At 39.1% G+C, this 23,602-nt stretch overlaps 1 protein-coding gene across 1 annotated transcript in view; it reads right to left on the reverse strand.

Annotated features, from left to right (window-relative positions):
* YES1 (YES proto-oncogene 1, Src family tyrosine kinase) overlaps positions 1 to 23,602 on the reverse strand; it is a 67,327-nt gene that overhangs the window by 25,839 nt on the left and 17,886 nt on the right. The window contains exon 2 of the mRNA XM_038390361.2: positions 6,854 to 7,126. Coding sequence (XP_038246289.1) covers positions 6,854 to 7,118 — 265 coding nt within the window. The 5' untranslated portion in view covers positions 7,119 to 7,126. The remainder of the gene's footprint in view (positions 1 to 6,853; positions 7,127 to 23,602) is intronic.

The following is a 23,602-nucleotide window of genomic DNA, read 5'->3' on the forward strand; positions in this document are numbered from 1 at the left end:
TTGGGGGAGTGCCGAATAAGATTTTTCATAAGAGAAGTGAGCTTACTGCATCAATCCATTTGAAATTTGCTCCTCCAAGCCTTTCTAGCCAGTTATTCCAAGCATGGGGACTGTTAATGTGTCTGTCCTTTGAGTACTTGTGGCACCTTAAAGACTATCAAATTTATTAGAGCATAAGCTTCCGTGAGCTACAGCTCACTTCATCGGATGCATTTGGTGGAAAATACAGAGGGGAGATTGATATACACACACAGAGAACATGAAACAATGGGTTTATCATACACACTGTAAGGAGAGTGATCACTTAAGATAAGCCATCACCAGCAGCAGGGGGGAGAAAGGAGGAAAACCTTTCATGGTGACAAGCAAGGTAGGCTATTTCCAGCATTTAACAAGAATATCTGAGGAACAGTGGGGGGTGGGGTGGGGGGAGAAATAACATGGGGAAATAGTTTTACTTTGTGTAATGACTCATCCATTCCCAGTCTCTATTCAAGCCTAAGTTAATTGTATCCAGTTTGCAAATTAATTCCAATTCAGCAGTCTCTCGTTGGAGTCTGTTTTTGAAGCTTTTTTGTTGAAGGAGAGCCACTCTTAGTAATGGAATCGAGTGACCAGAGAGATTGAAGTGTTCTCCGACTGGTTTTTGAATGTTATAATTCTTGACGTCTGATTTGTGTCCATTTATTCTTTTACTTAGAGACTGTCCAGTTTGACCAATGTACATGGCAGAGGGGCATTGCTGGCACATGATGGCATATATCACATTGGTAAATGTGCAGGTGAACGAGCCTCTGATAGTGTGGTTGATGTGATTAGGCCCTATGATGGTGTCCCATGAATAGATATGTGGACAGAGTTGGCAACGGGCTTTGTTGCAAGGATAGGTTCCTGGGTTAGTGGTTCTGTTGTGTGGTGTGTGGTTGCTGGTGAGTATTTGCTTCAGGTTGGGGGGCTGTCTGTAAGCAAGGACTGGCCTGTCTCCCAAGATCTGTGAGAGCAATGGGTCGATAGGTTGTAGATCCTTGATGATGAGGCCAGTCCTTGCTTACAGACAGCCACAAGTACTCTTTTTCTTTTTGCGAATACAGACTAACACGCCTGCTACTCTGAAACCTGTCCTTTGAGTGAGGCGTGAGCAGTGGTACGGCAACATACGATCTTGCCCTAAAATATACCCTATGTCACTTGGCTAAACAATGACACAGGAGGGATGTGATAAGAGTCTACAAATATTTGAAAGGTGTAAAACATCAAGGAGGAATAGGAATAGAAGCAGAAGCAATTGGATGAAATTGAGAATGGAAAATTTCAGATGGACCATCAGTAAAGACCTTTCTCAGATCTATTACTGAGGAACAGTCTTGAAGGAGTTCTAAGCGCCACTGTTTCGCACATTTAAAACTAAATACAAACATTTTGTAGGATGAGAGGCTATCTGACCCAAAATGTCTTTTCCATCTCAAATTTCTACTATTGGTATGTACTGGAGGCAGAGATCAAAGTTGCTAGCAGGCGTTCAGCTAAATTCGTGGAAGACATCTTGTTAGATCTTTCTCATAATGTTGACTTGATTTGATTTCATGAAAGAAACAAAACTGAAAATTAAATTTACAGTCATGAAAGGATTTAAAAAGAACGGCAACAACCTAGACTACAAAGAATTTAGCCTCTTATGAATAGAGAATTGGCCACGGCTTGCCCAAGAAATAGAGCACGCTGTTTGAATTTTTCCAGAAGTTGAAGGATGGTGCATAAAACAAATTATATCAACATGATTTTCATCAGTTTTGTCTGGTAACCACTCACTTAGTCTGAAGTCAAGGTGGTGCACCAAATAATGAAAATGGCAAGAATGCACACTTTAAACACATTCACACAAATATACAACTGATACCAAACATAAGGAAACAAGCTGTATCTGACTATATTTTAAGCTTCAACATCTGACAAAAGTGAATACTCTAGAGTCCCATTATGACAGATGCATTGATTGCTTACCAGCCAGCCAACACGTTTCATGATCAACTGTACAATTTACAGCAACTAGGAAGTTATTAATTCAGTTAATTAATTAGTTAATGAACTACAAAATACTAACTAACCAAAACAACAGAATAATGCATGCAAATGCAAACCACACAGCAAAAGAAGTTATTTACCAATGCTGTTCTTTGATCGTTGCCCTGACAGCGAATACATGGAAACCTCTTTCAAAAGGCATCTCTGCTGGGTAGGTGCATGAACAACCAAACGTTGAATCATACATCAAATGCCCAGATCTATATAAAGGAATGCGCTCCTCCACAACCGCCTCAGTTCCTTCTCCTGAACTGTTAAATTCTCATGACATGTATGTCTACACAGTATTTTGGAGACTCCAAGCCTCAGTTGACGGACTCAGGCCAGTGGGAAAATAGCTGGATAGACAGCACTTTGAAGTTGTGACTCAGGCTGGATCTTGGGCTCTGAAGCCCATACAGCCTTCTGAGTGGGATCTTATGCCTGCAAGAATTGGCAGTCTAGCGAAGATGCCACATAGTTCTGTGCACCTCATATTCTACTGAGGAAGACCCTATTTAGATCTAAGTTTTCCCAGACTAGAGCTGTCACAAAACGGACTTCCCCATCCTGCGAAAAATTGAGACTTTGGGAAAAAAAATTCATTCTGAATTAGGATAAAAAGCCAAAGTTTAAAACATTTTTACATACATGAAAACAAGAAAAAAGTTTTGGTTCAATCAGAATGTTTCCTTCAATAAATTTGAAACATTTCATTCACAATTCATTCATTCATTCACTGACAATTTTTTTTTTATAGAAAATAAAATTTTTGAAGTAAAAAAATATGGAAACTTTTTCTTCTGAAAATGTCAAAATAGAACACTGACATTTAGAGAGAAAAAATCTCAAAATTTCCCCCCAAACGGAACGATCATATATGATTTTGTGAAAAATTTCAATTGTGTCAATATGGCATTTTTCTGATGGAAAAACCGTTTCATTGAAGATTTTCTGATTTTCTCCCAGACATCTTTCCCATAAGCTACAAAGAGCCTATTTGTCTTCTCTAAATAGAAAAAAAATTCTTTTATCATCTGAATTGTGCAAATTACCTGCCTAGGATGGGAATAGGTCTGGGAAAGACAGGGAGGGGCATATATCCGCTGAGGTGCGAATCCAATACCACTTTAGGAATAACACTTGGGTGGGGCCTCATGATCACTTTTTCTTTGTGGATCACAAAAGAAAGTGGCATAGTCATTAAAGTATGTAGTTGACTTATTTTCCTAGGAGAGGCTATGGCAATTAGAAAAGCAGCCTTTACAAGACTCACTCTAGGGAAATTTCCCTGAGAGGTTCAAAGGAAAGGCATATATTGGTTTCATAAAGTTCCTTGGTAGAGGGTGAATGTATTGATCAGGACTTAAAAAAAAATCTAGCAACACTCGATTGAAAAATATAAGTCTGCTTCAACACATTGATAGTAAGCAGAGGGGATGTTAGGTGTGCTTCAAGAGGCTGCAGACAGGTCTAAGCACTTTATATAGAAGACAGGCCAGAATTACAGCAAATTTTAGACTAAGATGGAATCAAATCTTTATTAGGCAACATTTTCAATCTTGGATGCTATTTTTGCCTTGATTGGGTTAGAACTGTCTGCATTTTGTCATCAGGAGTGGTCAGTAGTGGTTGGGATATTATCCTCTGTGTTGTAAGTTGACCATTTTAAGGCTGATAATCTTGAGGGAGAGGCAATAAGGATCAGCTCTAGGAAACAGTAACAATGTTGGTGCAGATTTAGGGGGCTACAAGGCTATGTCTACACTACCACAGTAAGTCGACCCAAGTTACACAACTCCAGCTACTTGAATAATGTAGTTGGCGTTGACGTAGCTTAGGTCAACTTACTGCAGTGTCTACACAGTGTTGGGTTGATGGGAGAGTATCTCTCATTGACTTACCTTACTCTTCTCATTCGGATTGGAGTACTGAGGTCAACTGGAGAGCAATCTGTGGTTGATTTGGTGGGTCTTCACTAGACCCGTTAAATCTATTCCTGGTGCATCTATCTTCAGAGCATTGATACAGCGGTAGTGTAGACATAGTCCAAGGATGAGATTTGCTTTGTCTATCTGATCTTCCAAGAAGACTCTGAGAAACAGATATTTTGAAGGAAGGCACACAAGAGCTTTGAACACCATCTCATAAGGAACATATCTGATAGGGATTTCTAGACTCTTCCGGCTCTGGTACAATACAAGAGGTATTTTGTGTTTGCTCTGGAAGTGAAGAGGTTGATATCTGGGTGGTCCCATTCTGGAAGAGGACATTGGTTAGTTTGTTTTAGAGACTACTCATGCCAGATTTGTGTCTTTCTGCTTAGCGAGTCTCTGCCTGTGTGTTTTCTTCTCTTGCTAGGTGGAGAACTGAATAGATATGATGTTTTATGTATCACAGCTACAGCTTCCTCACCTCTAAGGAGAGGCTCATGATTGCACACTTCTGTTTACATTGCCTGTCAGGACGTGTAATACTTTGATGTTGCAGTGATGGGAGGAAAGACCTTCAGGGCACAACATACGGCCCTGAGTTATTGGATGTTTACACAGAGTGTCCACTGACATGTGTTTCAGTGGCCAAGCACTTTGAGTTTTTGGTAACGTGCACCCCAGCCCAGACTGGATTCATTAGGTGATCCCTTAGAGTTTGAGGATGGATTATTAACCTTAAGATTGTGTCACGGGTATTTTTAGTAAAAGACAGGCACCGGTCATGGGTAATAAACAAAAATTCACAGAAGCATGCAACCCATCCCTGACTTTTACTAAAAATATTCTGGGGGACAAGGGGGAAACAAAGAGTTCTGCCGGGGTTTGCACCTGCTCCAGCCCCATCACTGCTCCAGCCCTAGCGGGAGCTGACCCAACTCAGGCTAGCTGCAACCCTGCTGACAGCTTCAGCAGCCCAGGTGACTGAAAATTGCTCCAGCCCTGCCTGAGAAGTCCCAGAAAGTCACAGAATCTGTGACCTCCATGACAGAATTGTATCCTTAACGACTGCCTTCCATAAATGATAGCCAGTTATCACTGGTGGATTCACAGGTGGCTAATGAGATGGACCCAGGATCCACAGATCCTGTCACAATTGGGGCAGACATTTTCCAATGGATCTGGACTGTGGAGTCGGGCTGCAGGGCATTCTTTCCTCTTTTCTCATTTCCTGTCGTCTTTGTTGGATCTCAAAATACTGGGGTCCTTGTCACAAGGTCCTTTTCCATATTGGTCGGTCTAGGGCTTGGGTTTCCCGTGAGTTTGTGTCAATACTGCACTTCTTCATGTTGGCTCTGAGGATGTCTTTGAAGTGCTTTTTTTGCCCACCCCTTGTCTTTTGGCGATGGTCCAATTGTGAGAACATGACCTGCTTTGGGAGATGATTTTCTTGCGTTCGAAGAACATGACCAGCCCAACAGAGTAGCTGGTAGGTGACCATAGCTTCAATGCTGGAGGTTTTGGTTTAGGAAAGAACACTAATGTTGATGCATTGGTCAGCCCACTTGATTCAGAAGATCTTCTGGAGGCACCGTTGATAGTATCGTTGAAAAATCTTGAAGTGTCTACTGTACGTGACCCAGGTTTCGGCACCATATGGTGCATTGAAGGTGGTGTTGAATTTCCTCACCAATGTCAGCTCTCTGTAACAGATAGCTGCCAAGGTAAAGGAAGTGATTGACATTACTCCTGGGTTCTGTGCCATTGTGCGCATGCAGAATTCATGTGCTCAGCTGATTTTTTTTCTCCACAGAAAACACATTTCGTCAGAAAGGCGTTGCAGTTATGCCTTTCGCCAACCAGGGGCTGCTGTGGCGCCAGAACAGTAGGGAGGAGGAGAAGGAGAGGTTGCGTTCCTCAAAGCTCCCTGCCTGGGGGGCCAGATGAGGAGGCAAGAGAATTTGGGGGCACAGACTGAGTGAGACACACGGGGCTACTGGGGGGGTCGCATAGACTGGGGTTCAGAAGGGCTCGTGGAGAGAGACTGGAGCAGGGGATGAATGGGAGTCGGGGTGCAGGGACACATGGGGACGGGGGCTGGAGGGGCAGGACCACATAGGGACAGGGAGGATGCATGGCTGAATGGAGGCGCAGCGCCACATGGGAACAGGGTCAGATGTGCTTGACTGATTGGGAGAGGCTAGGTTCAGCCAGGGTCTGATGGGAAGGCTCCCCAACTCCCTAACAATCCCTTTTCCCCTCCATCCCCATTCACACAAAAAAATTGTTCCATGCTTCTCCCATCCACACCCAATGCCTCTTCAGGTTCACTCCCAAGGCTCCTTCCCCAGCAATTACTTCCCTCTTCCTCAGCTCCTCCATTATCCAGTTCCCCCAAGCCTTTGCATTGCTCCTGAGGGGTGCGGGAAATACATTTCTATATTGTAGGTTAAATAAATTATTACTCAAAGTTCTGTATTAATATGCCTTGTAAGAAATCTATTTGTCAAAAAACACTTCCTGAATCTTTTTTGTTGTCTGTATTATAACATTTTGAATCATTCCCCCAAATTTCAAGGTCATTATTCCATACAGGTATCGTTGATGTCTCAGACTCACGAATACAGTCTTACCTGCTCCTGTTACTGCCTTGGATTTCCATTCATGTTCTCTTTGCTGTACTCTTTGGAATGATATCCACTGAATTACCATCTAAATGGTAAAGACCTTGAAAAGCAGAAGCCCTTAGAAAAGTGTTCTGTTTTGGCCACGTAAGTTTTCCTGTGTTGTATGGCACTATAACATTTAGTGGATGAGACTGTCAACAGATAAAAATTGAAATTATTTTACATAAATCTCACCTGTTAAACTATTGGGATATGGACTTGGCACAGCTGAAAATGAGGAAGAGGCTCCTCCAAAGGGTGTCATCCCTGAAGGTCCTCCAAATGGAGTCATGGAATGACTGTTAAAGTTAACTGATGGTCCCTTTATTGCAGGCGACTGTGTTGCTTGGAGAGAATCTGATCCATAATGGCTGATGTGGGAACTAACAAGTTCTGGAGGGTTATCAGTTCTATATTTCATAGTTGGACCTTTGTCCTCTTTGCTTTTAATGCACCCCATGGTTGCTTCTGTAGAGGGGGGAAAAAATCATCTCACCATTGATATATAGTTAATGTAGAAAACATGAAAAAGGCTTATTATAAATACTGATTAAGTACTGCTTAAAAAATTCAAAAGAAGGTAGTAGTTGGTTTTACAGCCACAAAAACTGCTGAAATTTCAATAGTTAAAGACTGGAGAAAATAGTTAATTTAGCTCGCTAGCATACCTGGATTACAAATACTAATGAAAAAAGTTTTCTGGACGGAAATCTGTAGAATTCATATAATCGATAGAAACGTATTCCCCCCCCCCCGCCCCGAAGTGCTACAGTACCCTGACAGCCCTTAACAAGAACAGTATTTGGATATTCATCATTATGATTCCTCCCTGGGCTGTAAATTCTAAGGAGACAGAAAAAGTAGGAAGATGGTAATGGAAAGATTAGAGCAGCGGGAAGACTTTTATATGAGAAGAGACTGAACTTGAACCTCCTTTCCGGAGGTGTTCATAACTTTTGGAGGTTCTACTGTGTGCTAGCTGGAGCAGTGCTCTGACATGACAATTCCAGAGTTAAGAATTCTGTCTTAACTTCAGAAGTGGAAGTCTCCTTTAACATGAAATAATTAGCTGTCCACATCACTGAGAAATTTAGAGAAAATGATTGAAACCAGTAACAAATTGGAAGCATTTAATAAAAAAAATATAGTCTCTTTTCATTGACATCTATGGTTAATATTTCACGAATCTTTCTTCCATAGCTGGTCAAATAAGTATGAACACTGGAGTTCTTCCTTCAAGTAATTAATTGTCCACATTTTTTCTTTGCAATCATCATGGATATCTTCAATCGTTAGATATTTGCATCTGGAACAAACTTAAGTTCTAATCATTGCCCCAATCCATCTACTTTCAAATATTCTTTTTTCGAGTTGTGTGTATTATTTCTCTTTTCATCGGGTCATTAAAATATTAAAGACACTTCTTAAAAATGAACTCTCAGGCCATGGAATGGACAATGAACACATGGCAGAGGAAGCACACAAAACTATGTTCTCATTTCAATGCACATAAATTCCTATACATCAATATAAGAATATTCACCATATCACTTGGTCTCTAACACCTGTGGTACTGTACTAGCTAAGAGAAAGAAAGATCCAAACTAGCTGAATTGTTGCAGTCTGCAAGTATCATTTAAAAATTCTGCAGGGATGAACAAAACAGAAATATCATGGAAATGCCAGAATTTGTCCAAGGAGGTTTTTTTTTTTTTAAATTAATTATAGTTAACCCTAATCTGTTGAGAATGTCTAAATGTTATTAGAACAACCAAGTAAAGGATCACATAAATGCATGACTTCAAGAGAAGTTAATGGAGTTTAGCTGTTTAAAAACACCTTACAAAAGAAATCCTGTAATATAGATCTGGAAGGCTCCTAATAGGTAACTCCTAATTAAGTTTAATCCAACGATAAACACCTATTTATAACCTCTCCACTACTTCTGGAAAATTGAATCCAATAGGATATGAACCACCATATTTTGTCTGTCTGGATTCTCAGTGTGGTTTGTTGACTAATCCTGAGGCCTACCCCCTTTAGTAGAGAATTTCCATTGCAAAATTATTTTTGAAGTGTACAGTATGAACTGTACTGCCTTTGTGAAAGTGTGTTTTGCTAGCAGTACTTAATAAAATGGTATATTATCTGGCTTGTAGTTATAAAGTCATACAAAGTCAGAGCTTCAAGACAACAAATACATGAGCATTATTTATTAAAACAAAAATAATGTGGATTAAATAAAGATGGCAAAAGGAAAAGCTGCTGCATCCTCAAAACATACTGTGCCACTAAATATCTGTCAGAGATGGTTCTGTCAAGTTTTGTATTCTATCTTTAACATCTGGCTAACAAGCTAATGAGACTTCAGGATTTAAAAAAAAAAAAGTTTGCTTGACCTAGTAAAACCTGCTGGATTCTGTCCAGAGCACTAATATATTTGGCTGAATGTTCAGTGTAAATGTTGTAAATATGTTGTAATGATTATAAATAGTTTCTGTGACAAGCCTCATTAATTAAAATAGTGGCTAGTAGTGAAAAGTACCGTCATGTTATATTTGAACAGACTGCAGAAAGATACTTATTGAGGATTTGAATTCATATTCAAGGAATGCAGTAGATCCCCCTGCCTTTTGGTTCACTGTTAAGGTAATCTTCTTTCTGAGGTTTAAGAGATTAACAACAGATATTCAATTGGCACTTCAAGGAAAAGCCACTTTCAGACACAAAACAGCCAAAGAAAATCCAAGAACTCAACATTAAAAATCACACACTCCCCCTCTTTAAAAACACAAAACAGAAAACGACAAAAACCCATATTTTAAAAGAATAAAAACATACATGAAGACTTTCTAGAATATATTGAGGGGGGGAAGGAGGGTTAGGGAAGTTGGAGAGAGAAACAATAGGCTTTTTTGAGTGTTTAGCTTTGTAATGCATTACTAGAGAAAGGAAAAATCCTAAACAGCTAGTCTGTAATGTGGGGATTGGTTATTATAGTACAGTACGTGTTACTAAAAATTTATATAACCAGAGCAGCTTCCAACAAGTATTTAACACTTCTTTTCCGCTGGTCTTACCAGGGACAATGCAAAAATAGTTATATGAAGGATATGTTTCCCAGTTAATTTATGCCACCCTTCCAGGGGCACTAAGACCAAGGTCATTTTACAGACTAGATAAACAGACATGTAGAAGGAGGAACAAGATCTTTTGAAGATCTTTGTAACTGTATAAATAAAAACTTGGTCCAAGTTACGTTTATACACGAAACCAACATCGTTCACTAGGCTTCACAGAAATCTGACTAAGGATAAAGGCTTTACAGACTCCCAACACTTGGATCCTTGGAGATAAGAGATGAATACTTGTGATCCCATGGTACTGAATTGGGAATCAAAAGACAGTTTTCCAGGAAACTATGTTCTGAAGGAAATGGACTAAAAATGTAGACGTCCAATTCTGCTCTCTAACTGGAAAGGGGCCCCAATTAGAATGTTGTCAAAAAGTATGAGAAACTGGCTGTGGGAAGGACAGAGATTTTCAGGTAAGCCTCCCTGAGGGCCAACAGAAGAAAAACTGTTCTAGGAGACAGCTGACAAATGAGATTTTTGAGTTTCCATATTGAATTTTGCCCTTTTGACTGATCTGTCCAAATGGTTCGGGTCAAAGATAGTTTTGATGCTTTGCAAATACTTGGAAACTTGGTGATGGAAGATGGAGTATCCCTTGGTCTCTGTTCAAAGTGGAGTAGTTTGAGAGGCTAAAAATATAAAGGCTATTTCTCCATCTTCTATTTTCCGACTTGTGCTTTGTTAGATTACAAAATGTTGGGCCAGGGGAAAACAATCTGTAGGTCTGAGTGATTAATTCTATTGCATAGACCTTGCTGATTATCTCTGTCACCTGTTCAAAGAAGGGGTGATTTCCTAGTTTGAAGGACTGATGAGAGCCACCATATCTCCAAGAATGCACTGGGACAAGAAGCACTCCAAGTTTTTGTGGCAGAACGTCTGTACAACTAGTCTGTTTTTTCCCATTTCAAATTTTCTGTGTGGTCTGAGTCTTGTCTACAGAATTTAGCAGGAAAGGAGTCACAAAAGGAATGCCTGCTTTTTTATTGTTTTCATTCCTTCTTCCAATAGTAGAATCTTACTGAAAATATCTTTTGTTTCAAGAACTGCTTTTCCATTGGTTTGCTAAAACACTTGGCTTCCAGAGTGCTTCAAAGAGGCCATATTTGATTTAAGGCTTGTACCAGAAGTATCTTGGGAAGGGCTCATTTTTACATCTTTAGGACTGATGGATAAAACTTCTGACTGAATCATTTAAGGCTAATATGGCCAGAGCAAAGCAGGCCGAAAAGCCCTCAGAACAGCTATTTCAATTTTTCCATAAGGTGGATTCTACCCTGCAGCCTTGTGAGGTTTTTTGGGCAAAAAGTCATCTTTGGTTTCCAAGGCTTCAGAGAATGACTGAACATTCAATGGGCTAGCAACTCCTGTGTGCACGTTGGAAAGAGTAATGAAGGCAGATTTTTTTTAATTAATTAATGTGGGTGCCACACTGAATTTTTATAATGTGAGCGCCTCTTATGTTTGGTTCACTTGTGCCTACTCTGATTTGATAGCATTCTTCTTCTTAGGATCAAGGAGAATGCAGAGTTCCCTCTTAGAAGCCATACCAAAAAAGAATTTTGTTGTTGTTGTTTTTAATTTCTTACTTTCCTCCTGATTCATCATACATTCAGATGTCTCTTATGGAGCGTGATTCTGAAGCTGTCCAGAGGGAAGCCTTTTTTTGGTCTCTTTCTTTCCTCTTTCTTCGTTACAGTCTGAGCACTTACCATTCTCTGATGACAAGGGTGAAGAGAAGGACTTTTGTTTATACATTTCTCTTTTTCAGAGTGCCTAGAACTCCTCTCTCCCCCTCTTAATAATAGACTGGCTCTATGGAGTCAATACTTAATTCTCTCTCTTTTTTATGGATACGAAGCTCCAAATTGGTGTTGAAGGAAAAAGTCTTATTAAAATTCTGTGCAATTATAAAAATAGAATATTTTTTACAATTCAAAATGTCATTAATATTCCACAGGTTAGTTGAGTGGATCTTCAAGCTTTAAGCTTCTGATTGTTTAAGTAAACAAGTAACCTGAATTTGTTTGAGTGGAGACTCCTTGCTTACTGTACTGGGCAAGCACAGTGGAACAACAGGTGATTTCAGATGGTAGTAGTTAAAACTGATTTAATAAGGTAGGAGGGTGGTGCAGATTAAAAGAATGAGGGAAATCAAAGATCCCCACTAAGAATGGCTAAAAACTCGTAATCCTGGTTAAAAGGAAGAAATGCTCTGTTATAACATTCTACTAATTCCATCTAAAGGGTATATGTTTGGATATGAAAGGTATTGCTTTTGCTATAAAAAGTGGAGAACATACACATAAGAAATACATACTTCAAAGGATAAACATGAATTGTTTCTAGTCTTCACAAAACTGGCATAATCTTGTCTTTTTACTTGAATTACATCACCTGTATTATTTAATACAATTTATCTAAAACTGGCAAATCATGAAATTTTCTAATTTCACTGTGACCCTGTAAATTAATGGTCTAAAATTTCATGGGTTGGTATCTTCATCTAAATTAATTATAACATTAGCATAACGCAACAATCACTTTTCAAATCCCCAGTCTATTGTTATGCAGCTGAGAATGTCATTGGTTGAAAATAATAACTTGGTGAGAGGGAAGGAGTGAAGCCAGTAAGACAGGAGCATAAAAGAAGCCAGTGAAACAATGGATGGAATTTAACTACCAGAAGATCTGTGATTAGTACAACTAGTATTAAAGAGTGGTTCTACAACTAAAAGTTACTGGAAAAACAGCACTTTGGCTCCGTTGTTTTGTATCACTCAGATCAAAATCTGTTTAGTTTAACAGCAATACATATTTTCCCCCTTTCTTACTGATAGCACTGTAAAACCAACCAGTAAGAGGTTCCACATGCCAAATACTGTCCTCAACAGGGTTGCACAAGTAACTGAGGTCAAAATTTGGTGCTACAGTTGGAATTTAGTTGATTTCACTGACTATGCAGACACTAGAATAAAACCCAGCAGTCTCCCATTGCACTGCAGCAACTTAAGAGAAGCACAAATTCAGGACTCTGAAAACATAAAGGGAATAAACCAGTTATGTAAGAAGAAAATGCCTTTTATATTAACGGTATATTTTTAAAAAGTTTTTTGATGGGAAAGTTGTCTGCAAATATCGATATAAATTAGTTATAAATTGTGTTTCTTAATTGCTCAGATGCCATCACTTCTATTAAAGTTAGCTTTCTGTATAAAACAATTTTCATTAAAGATTTGTAAACTTGTTAAACCTTCCTTATTAAATAGTTTTAAAAAGTTAAGCAGATGAACATATTATACCTGTCCTCAACCAGCTTGCAGTTCCTTCAGAAATTAGATTTCATGTTTCTGCCAAAGATGGTTCTTGAGGGTGACTGATTTTCTCAATAAAGAGCCAGTTTCTTGATTAACAAGAACCTTTTGAGGGTACAGGGTCCAGTCCAATCCTGGATATCTACACAGCAATTTTTAGTCCCACAGCCCGAGCCCAGTGAGGCCCAAGTCAGCTGACCTGGGCCAGCTGTGGCCATGCCACAGGTCTTTTATCCCTGTATAGATGTACCCTAAAAGATACTTGCCACACAAGGTAAGCCCTACTACCTGACCCCAAGGTCCTATGGGATTGTAGTTTCAAGGAGCAGAGGGAGAATAAGATCTATTTTCACACCAAAAAGAAACGGAACTAGGGAATAACAAAAGCTGGGTGAAGCAGAGATCGGTAGGGAGGACTGGCAGTCCCCGCTTCAGACTGCACTCTCCTCTTTTTGCCTGGTGCCTGACCTACAGGATCCGCTACTTGCTCAGTGCCTACCTTGGGAAATGAACGGTATCTTTATGGGGTCTTCCTTCATTTCAGGGGAAGGCAAAGGTCCCAAGCAGTACACTGAAGAAAATGACCCAATCACAGATTGCTCCATGGAAGCTACAGCGTCTGGTGCTCCTCCTGAAGTTATTGTCTATTTATATTGTGGTTGTGCCTAGATGCCCCAACCACAATCAGGGCCCCACTGTGCTAGGTGCCGTTCATACATATAGCAAGAAATAGTCCCTGCCCTTGGAGTTTACAAATCTAAAATGGACAAGTCAGACAAAGGAAGTATTATCCCCATTTTACAGATGGAAAATGGAGGCATAGATAGATTAAGGACTTGTTTGTATACATGGGAAAATTATATCAGTATGAGTTAATGCATGAATTTGAACCAACAGTGAAATTGTTATAACCTTACTGTGTAGACACATTTTTTCTGGTATGAGTGCCTTGGACAGAACACTAGACTGGAACTCAGGAGACCTTGACCACTGGCCTGCTGGGTGACCTGGGTAAATTACTGCACCTGCCTGTACTTCAGTTTCCCCATCTGTAAAATGGAGATAATGATGCTGACCTCCTTTGTAAAGCTCTTTGAGATAGTGCTCTTCATTAGTAGATAAGAGCTAGATATCACTGTTTTTATTTTACTCAGTTCATCTGATACCGTTTAGGACGGGGTTTAAGCTACTAGAATAAGTGCCTCCATAAAGGGAAAGGAGGAATGGCTATACTGATTAATCATATGGGCAAAACTCTCCCATGTAGACAAACTCTTAGTGACTTATCCAGAGTCAAACAGGAAGTCTTTTGCAGAATCAAGAATTGAACCCAGATCTCCTAAGTCCCACTCACTTCACTAGAAAGACCAGCCTCCCTTTCTGCACTCCTGTTGCTGCCATTAGTGTGCTCCACTTCAGTCAGGAGCTGTCTACCCAGTGTGAGGTAACTGAAGACTTGGGGAGAAAGCACAGGTTGCCAAGAGAAGGGGATGCAGTAGACAGAAAACTGCTCAACAGCTAGGATTGAGTGTGCCTGAACTGGAGCCAAAAATCCAGGCAGAAAAAAATTCAAGTAATTTTAGGGGTTACTTGCAACAACAGATACAAAGTTTTCAAATTAGATTTTCATTGTTAAGTTGTTGGTGTCCTCTTCAAGGTTCTCTAGAAGTTAGCATATTGTTTATATTCAAGAAGTGAAAAAAATATATATCAACTATGCTTTTGGGTATATCCTAAAAAAACCCCACCCCAATCACATGAAATTGTACTTGATGCTGAGGATTCATTTTCCTTACTCCAACAGCCAAGAATCCAAGAGATTTTTTGGTAAAACTACAGTTTGCAAAAGAAATTTTCTATACAGCAGACATGTGAACGAGGGTATGAAGGAATAATTTTTAAAATAAAAATGTAAATTCATGTGCTGCAGCATACCGTCACCACATGAAATCTTCTAAGATACTACAAACACACCACCACAATACATGAACCATGAACCATTGCTATTGCTCCACAAAAAGTCTAGTCAGTACATTCTTTTCCTTAAATGTACAGAGTCAATCAATCAATGCAACAAATACAAGTAACAAGGGAAGAATTCCAATGCTTTTTTGATGCACTTAAAAGCAGTTTAGTCTTATGGATGTTTAGTTGAATGGGTAAAGAACATTTTAACAGATTTAAGAGTCTTGCATGTGTGAAAAAGCAGGCCAAAAGTTGGTTTCAAATTAAAATAAAATACATGTTATAACTTGTCTAAACCATCTAGTCTACTTCAGACCGACTTTATGAACTACTGCCAGTAACAAAATATATCTTGTATCTCTGAAATATATCTTGTATCTATTTGCACTAGGGCAGCTGGGTAAATCTTGTTCATTTCACAGATTATATTTAAGCAACTCGTTTTCCAAACTTTCTATATTCAATACATTTGTTCTCAAAGAAAGATGCATCTGACAACTTTTTAAAAGCCATTCTATAAAACCACTACTGTATTCTATGCAACGCACAGTAAGGAGAACAACTTTAAGTCTGCTTCTATCACATACAATTCCAATAGCTGAGGTGACCTAAAAATAAAAACAACAAAACAAAAACTCACATTATTCATAAATTTAAAGCATCAGAAAAAGTGAGATGAGGCATCAATGCATTAACCACTTTGGACACTTTTGTCAAAGCACACTCCAATAAATGTTTGGAACACAATACACTTACTTGGTTGTTTGATTACATATAAAAACTTTTGTACACCAACCACAATCAAGTTTAGATTTTCTTTCCAATGAGTATGGAAATAAACCACTACACTAACAAAATTTAAAAACAACAAGCTCAACATTACTACTATTCAGAAAAAGCACTGTAAAAGAAAAACTAATATGCAACTTTTTCAAAGATGTAATAAAAACTAACAAAAAATAGATTTTTCCCTGCTAAAACTATTTCAAATGGACACAATTTAACAGTCATCTTAAATATGTTCCTAATACCCATCATTTGCTTGAATTTATTTCAGAACTAGATTAATTGCAGATTAATTTCTCACCATGAAGACACTTATTCCTTCTACACTTATTTAGCATCATTCCTATTGACACTAAACAAAATTTTGCAAGCCCACAATATTTAGAGTTCCAAGCATGATGTTTGCCCACAATAACTCTAATTTTACCTACAGAGATAATCCTCTTACTATATGGCAAGTTTTATTTTAGGCACTGTCCTTTCAGACAGGACAAAACTAAGACCACCTAGTGTGGCAACTACATTTTATAGTTAGAGAAATATAGACTAATATAAAAGAACAGTGGAGAAGAGTTCAAAGTCTGCAAAGTTTACATCAATGAAATCTTTATTTACAGTCTCCATTAACCAACTTAAAAGAGCTATTAATGGATAAAAGTCAGTCACAGAAACTATATTAAAAGGCGTATTTTTAAAGGCTCTACTTTCTTTACGATTGTCCCATCTACTTCAAACATATTTCCTTAATGGTTTTCCTGTAATGTATGTCACACAGACATTCAAGAAATAATTTTCCCTTTTCAGTGTATTTAGTCTTGATTAAAGTAGTTTAGTGTGTTTTGACATCAAAATTATGTGCCAAATTTAATGTTACAAGTGTTTGCCTCATGCAGTGTATCTTCAGATAAGTAGTCTTCTCACTTGGCCTGGAGTTAAAGTTGCCTGTATTAGAGTGCCTTTCCTTTTGAGTAAATCCGGTTTTTAAGAAAGGAACCTCAGAATGTTATGCGAAGATTGTACAAAATAATTGTCTTCCCTGCCTGTTAAAGAAGAGTTCATGAATAAATGGGAAGGAGCTCTGATGCCAGAGGTTTGAGATTTCATAGTGTTTTTTGTGTTTGTTCCATTTCAAAATATGTGTAAGAGTTAAAATATAATACAGTATAAAATATAATAACCCATTGGTACCAGATACCAGTAAATATGAACAAGATGGCAAATCACTTCTCTGACAAACATTGGAGGCATTGTGATCAACATGTTTTCCTATTTCAAGTTCAGTGGTCCTGTTCATAATTACCTTCTTATTGATCATTTGTTCTCTATCACACTGAACAAAATTCTCTGGCTTTTTGGTGCCCAGCATTCCAGACCCTTGTACGTTGGAGAATTTGAACTTTGAAAAATATGAGAGAGATAAATGGAAGCGGATTCAAATTTTACTTATAGTTGCTCCATTGCTTATATGTAGATGAAGAGTCAAGGATTTTCTACCATACTGGAATAGGTTCAAGTCTGGAACTTTATGACTCTGCACATATGTCTAGTTATACTTTGAGAAGGCGCACAAGTCTGTGCACATTCTTCTGCAAATTATTTTAAACAAAAGATCATATAAACAGGAACAGTGTACTTTAGTAGTAAATGAGGGAGATGTTAAAGCTACCCCTTTCCTCTCACTCTATTTTCCTTTTTCTGTCTTCTTTCTCATATCCTTTGTTACATACTTAAAATGTGTTGTATTAAATTCTTATCTCACTGTTTGAAAAATATAAAAAGCCTCTTGCAATATTTTCATCGGTTTTATTTATGCTTGGAAGGATTAGATTTTTATTAGTGAAGGTAGGTACCTGATTTCACTGAACACATGAACCCATGAAAAAAATATTTCCATCAACAGAAATTTACTGATAAGCAAAGAAAAAAAAATGCTGCTTGAGAACTTTCAAATCTGATTTTTTATGTTTTATATTGTATGTTTTGACATGCAATGTTAACAATTTGTGTGTTAACAGTTGCAAAGCTTTAGCATTTTGAATGCAATGTCTACTGTCATTAAAGAGAAAAATTTAAAAATCAATTTTATCCTCAAAATTATATAAAAGTCAAATTCTGCCAAACCTAATTTTATTCATAAAGACAAAACACTAATGTATTATATTTCTAATGATCCTATATTATTTAATCTATGATTTTTATCATTTTACAGAATTAAGAATTTTAAAAAAATGTCTCTTACTTCATATATCAAAAACTAATTAGAAGGATGTGGACATACTTTATATGCTAACTAAAAATAGTAGATAGAGAGGATTGAGTTTGCCTAATATGAGCACTTCATTATTTATATAGTAACTGATAAAATAAGAGCTTATAGAGATGAATGTAATTTACATTGAATGATGCATAAATAAATGCATCAGGAACAGCAGAAGCGCCAATGATTTGGGTCAGCAGGGAAGGAAGAGGTAGCAATCCAGAGTTATTAGAATACTGTCTTTAGTTTGCACTTGTTTCCAATAAAAAGTGTGTAAATACACACAAACACACACACAAATCTTTTGTAAATTGCTATTTTTTACTCGAATCCTGCAGACAATTATGCATTATTGGGACTACTCACAAATATAAAGGTTAAATTTGTGCAGAAATAGCTGCAAGATGAGACCTTTATAATAACTCCTCGCTTAACATTGTAGTTATGTTCCTGAAAAATGCGACTAAGTGAAACAATGTTAAGCGAATCCAATTTCCCCATAAGAATTAATGTAAATGGGAAGGGGGTGGGGGTTAGGTTCCAGGGAAATTTTTTTCACCAACTAAAGACTATATTATATATTTTATATAAAACACACCCACACCCACACACTTAAAACAATTTAATACTGGTATTATGATAATTATGAAGCTTGGTTGAGATGGTGAAGTCAGAGGGTGGGATATTTCCCAGGGAATGCCTTACTGCTAAATGATGAACTAGCACTTGGCTGAGCCCTCAAGGGTTAACTCATTATTGTAGGAATGGAGGGAGGGGAGACAGATGGCAGACAGAGAGACATACCCCGTGTGTGTGAGAGAGAGAGGGGCACATTGCTCCTTTAAGTACGCTGACCCCGCTCTGAGCACACTGACTTTACAAGTTAATCAGCAAGCTGAGATGGCAGCTGCTGCCAGGAAGCTCCCTCTTTCCAGAGCCCTGTCGTGTGTCGCCCCTGCTCTATGGAAGATGGGGTAAGCTGGGTGCAGGAGGAGGGGGACACCCTGACAATAGCACACCTCTTCCCCGCCCAGCAAGCAGGAGGCTCTGGGGAGTAGCTCCTAGGCAGAGGGCAAGAGCAGCACATAGCAGTGGGGGCACATTGCCAGCTGCACTGCTGGCAATCGATAGCCTGCTGGGCGGCTGCTGCACAGGGAACTTGGGGGAACGGGGAGCTGATAGAGGGGCTGCCAGTCCACCCTGGTTCCAAACCCCCACCAGCTAGCTGCAATAGGCTGCTCTTCCTGCAAGCATTGGACAAAGCAGGCAGCTGCCAAACGATGTTGTAAAGGGAGCATTGCGCAATTTTAAACGAGCATGTTCCCTAATTGATCAGCAACGTAACAAGGAAACATTAACCGGGACGACTTTAAGTGAGGAGTTACTATATTTATATTATTTTAAAAAACCTTTAGGAAGATTTTTAAAAGATATTACAAAAAGAACATTGATTCCACATATAAAATTCTTAAGAGACCTCCCAGTCTCTACTAATTTTGAAAAAGGCAAATTACTACAAAAGTGGATGGAACAAAAACAGTGAGAAAATTAAAACCATTTTAATTACTTCCTTAGTTGATAAATCACTAGCATATTAACAAAAGCAGTGCTTAAAGTGTCTAAACCCAATTACTGGTAAAAAGTGGCAACTCTAATTTATTCAAAGGCCACATACCCAGGTCTCATTAGTCAATTAGTTCTCTGCTGAACAGTAGGAATGTCAGGAAGGCCAGCTGGAAAAAGTCAACCTTTTCACTAATATAAATAAAACAAGTACAGCCACTCAAGCTTAATGCTACAAAAGGTTGTTTTATTTTGTGCATAAAAAGGAAAAAGTATAATTAAGTCAAAAAAAATTCAAAATTAAACAAAAAAGTAAAACTCCCCCACAACTCCATACTAAACAACTTTATTGAAAGAGAAGTTATATTAAATTTTACCTAAAACAAGGTGTATTGTTGCCAACTTCTATCATTACTGCTGTTATATTGCCTATATTGTATTGCTTCGTATATTGGCAGATACAGCACTATTATACTGGAAAAATTTAATGCTGGTAGAATTAAGTTTGACAAACATTTTTTCTTATTGTTTTGTTAAGTCCTGGAGTTTGTTATTAATCAAATACTGGGAAAGACTACAATGCCCAAATACCCAAATAAAAGAGCAGACTGGTAAAGGAAATGTGACCAAACATGCAGTAGCTGGCACTGAACCAATCCACTCCAGAAAACGCAGACCACAAGGATGAACAGATGTGGTCCTCTGCTACCCTACCCACAGAGTTCAGGGCCAATGGACCTACTCTCTGCAGGACCACATGCGCAATGGAGTGGTGAAGATGTGCCTATTAAACAATTTCTCCTCCATGCTTGAATACCAGGCTCTGCACCATGTAGTGCCCTTCTACAAATGCTCTTGGCTCTCCAGCATAGACATGATATTTTTGCTGTGTTACAGTCCTGGACAAAATAGAGGAAATATATCTACTCTCCTCTTATCTTTGGAAAGTGAAACTTGGCTATCCTTGGGTTGCTGCTATTACAAAGGTATTAAGAGATGTCTTCAGTCCTGGTTAATTCCAACAGCTGAAGGGAAGGAGTTACACAACTGTGGGCCAGCCACTGGGAAAGCCTAGTCCTTGGTCCCATGAATCTCACAAGGCAATATTAATTCCTGCTGACTCAGAGTCCTGATGAATCAAAGTGTTCAGCTCTTTCCAACTCAGGACAAGCAATTTCATCAGAATATATTGTGTATAACAAGTCTGCAATGCTTAATGGTAACAGGAAACCACATACTGTGCATTTCCCATTCCTTGTCCGTTTCCCTTTTGACAAATCTTCAAATGCAGGTGGAAAAACAAACAGGAATTGCTGCAACTGTTTCAGGCAAAGGCCAAAGACTTTTCAGGAAAGACATTATAGAAGGAGGAGGAAACAGTGTTGAATGACATTACTCTTTCAGGTAAAAGCACCAGTAAAAGTTTTTGAAGTAAGAACCAATCATCCATTTCATATTCACAAGCAGCGCTAAAGTAAAAAGAACACAAATGTTAAAAAATTACTCTCTCAAGGATATGCCAGCTCCCTCTCTTTTAGGGATATGTAACAGAGGGTGCTGCACTTGCTCAACAGTCTCTTCCTGTATCTTGGTATTCTGCAGCTCAGACGCCACTGTGCTATCCATATTGCAGTCAGTAAAGTTAAACTATCCAGAGCACACACAAAGCCCTGTAAGTCACTGTGCTCCACAGTTTGCAAAATGAAGCCTACCAACATTTTAACAACTGCCACTTTCCAGTCCAATCCATTGTACAGAGCAAACCAAGGGATTAAGCCTGTAGGAAAGAAAAGAAAACGGGGGGGGGGAGGGGTCACGGGCAGGCGGCGCAGAGAGGAATGATTACAAAATGGGTGGGAAAGGCCAGGTGTGACACAGGGCCAGCAAGCATTACACAACTAGCAGGCTAATTGACCCAGATTCAACCTTTAGACACATTAGAGGGTCCTACCAAAGTCATGGTCCATTTTGGTAAATTTCACGGTCATAAGATTTAAAAAAAAAAAAAAAAAAAAAGTAAATTTCATGATTTCAGCTATTTAAATCTGAAATTTCACAGTGTGGTAATTATAGGGGTCCTGACCCAAAAAGGATTTGTGTGTGTGTGTGTGTGGGGGGGGGTCGTAAGGTTACTGTGAGGGGCGGGGTTGTGGTACTGCTACCCTTACTTCTGCGCTCTGCTGGGGGAAACGGTGCTGCCTTCAGAGCTGGACAGCTGGAGAGTGGCAGCTGTTGGCCGGGAGCCCAGCTCTGAAGGCAGCACTGCCGTCAGCAGCAGCAGCAGCACAAAAGTAAGGATGGTATGGTATGGTATTGCCACCTTTACTTCTGCGCTGCTCCTGGCAGGGCGCTGGCTTCAGAGTTGGGCCCTCGACTAGCAGCTGCAGCTCTCCAGCCACCCAGCTCTAAAGGCAGCAGTGCAGAAATAAGGGTGGCAATACCGTGACCCCCCCACCCTAAAATAACCTTGTGACCCCCCAACTCCATTTGGGTCAGAACCCCCAATTTGAGAAACGCTGGTCTCCTCCATAAAAACTGGTATTTTTTGTGCTTTTATCCTATACTATACAGATTTCCCGGGGGGGGGGGGGGGAAAGAAGGGGATGAGATTTCACAGTCCTTGATGCATTTTTCATGGCTGTGAATTTGGTAGGGCCCTACATATTAGTAGATAACGTTTGTGTTGTGTGTGTTTACAGATATATTGTTAGAGGTTGATAATATAACCAAACAGTTCCTGTCTATCCCGGTGCTCTGTTAATTCCTTTTAAATGAACTGTGCATGTAGTGATATCACTGTCTTAATTTCTCTTGGAAGTATGTAGCAAACTGCCTGTAAATGGCGGGAGACAGGCAATTGTCTTATGTTAATCCATTTAGCTAATTACCAGTGATGCTTAGGAAAGAGGAGGTCTACTTCAAAAGCTAGGATAATTGTCCATTGTTCACCCAAAGACTGCATGCTGTCAAGAGGCTGCCCAGGAACTGTATATATTTAAAACAAAACAAGAAACACCCACCTCTTGGGCCTTTATCCTTTTCATCTCAGATCTGCTTAAGCTTCATCAGGGGAAATGAGCACCGAAAGACTGAAGTCTCCAGTCGCATCTTGATCACCCTGATATTGGACATTAGTCTTTAGGTTCAGTCCAATCCTGAAAGAACTCTTTGCAATTCTAAAGCTCACCATCTCTACTATGACAGGTTTCAGAGTAGCAGCCGTGTTAGTCTGTATTCGCAAAAAGAAAAAGGAGTACTTGTGGCACCTTAGAGACTAACAAATTTATTAGAGCATAAGCTTTCGTGAGCTACAGCTCACTTCATCGGATGCATTTGGTGAAGTGAGCTGTAGCTCACGAAAGCTTATGCTCTAATAAATTTGTTAGTCTCTAAGGTGCCATCTCTACTATGAAACTGACCTAAGAATTCTATTCCTACCTCTGTGTATAATGATCTTTTAACCAATACTCACTCTCTCGCCTTAATAAATTTTAGTTTAAGGAATCAGAATTGGCTGTAAGTGTGTACTTGGGTAAGATGTAAAATATTCATTGACCTGGGTGGGTAATGTGTCCAATCATTTGGGATTTGTATGTTGAACAAGATTTTCAGTAATCCTCATCATATTTGACTTGGCTGTCTAGAAGGAACCCAAGGCTGGGTTGCCTTAAGGGAACTGTTTTTGGCTTCTGGGTAATCCGTAAGGTAATGCAGAAACTGTTTTGTTGCTGGCTTGGTGAATCTAAGTATTAGAACAACAACCAGTTTTGGGGACTGTCTGCCCCATTCTTTGCAGTTCGCCCTAGTTGAGCAATCTCAGCATGGTACCCCTAGGACCCCAGTCACACTGAGAACCTGGAGTATCAAAAGGAGCAAGCCCTGTGGAAAAATCAGTTCTCTTTTTATAAACCAAGGAGAAGAGCCA

Source organism: Dermochelys coriacea, chromosome 2 (genome assembly GCF_009764565.3).
Source record: "Dermochelys coriacea isolate rDerCor1 chromosome 2, rDerCor1.pri.v4, whole genome shotgun sequence".
Classification (NCBI taxonomy): Eukaryota; Metazoa; Chordata; order Testudines; family Dermochelyidae; genus Dermochelys; species Dermochelys coriacea.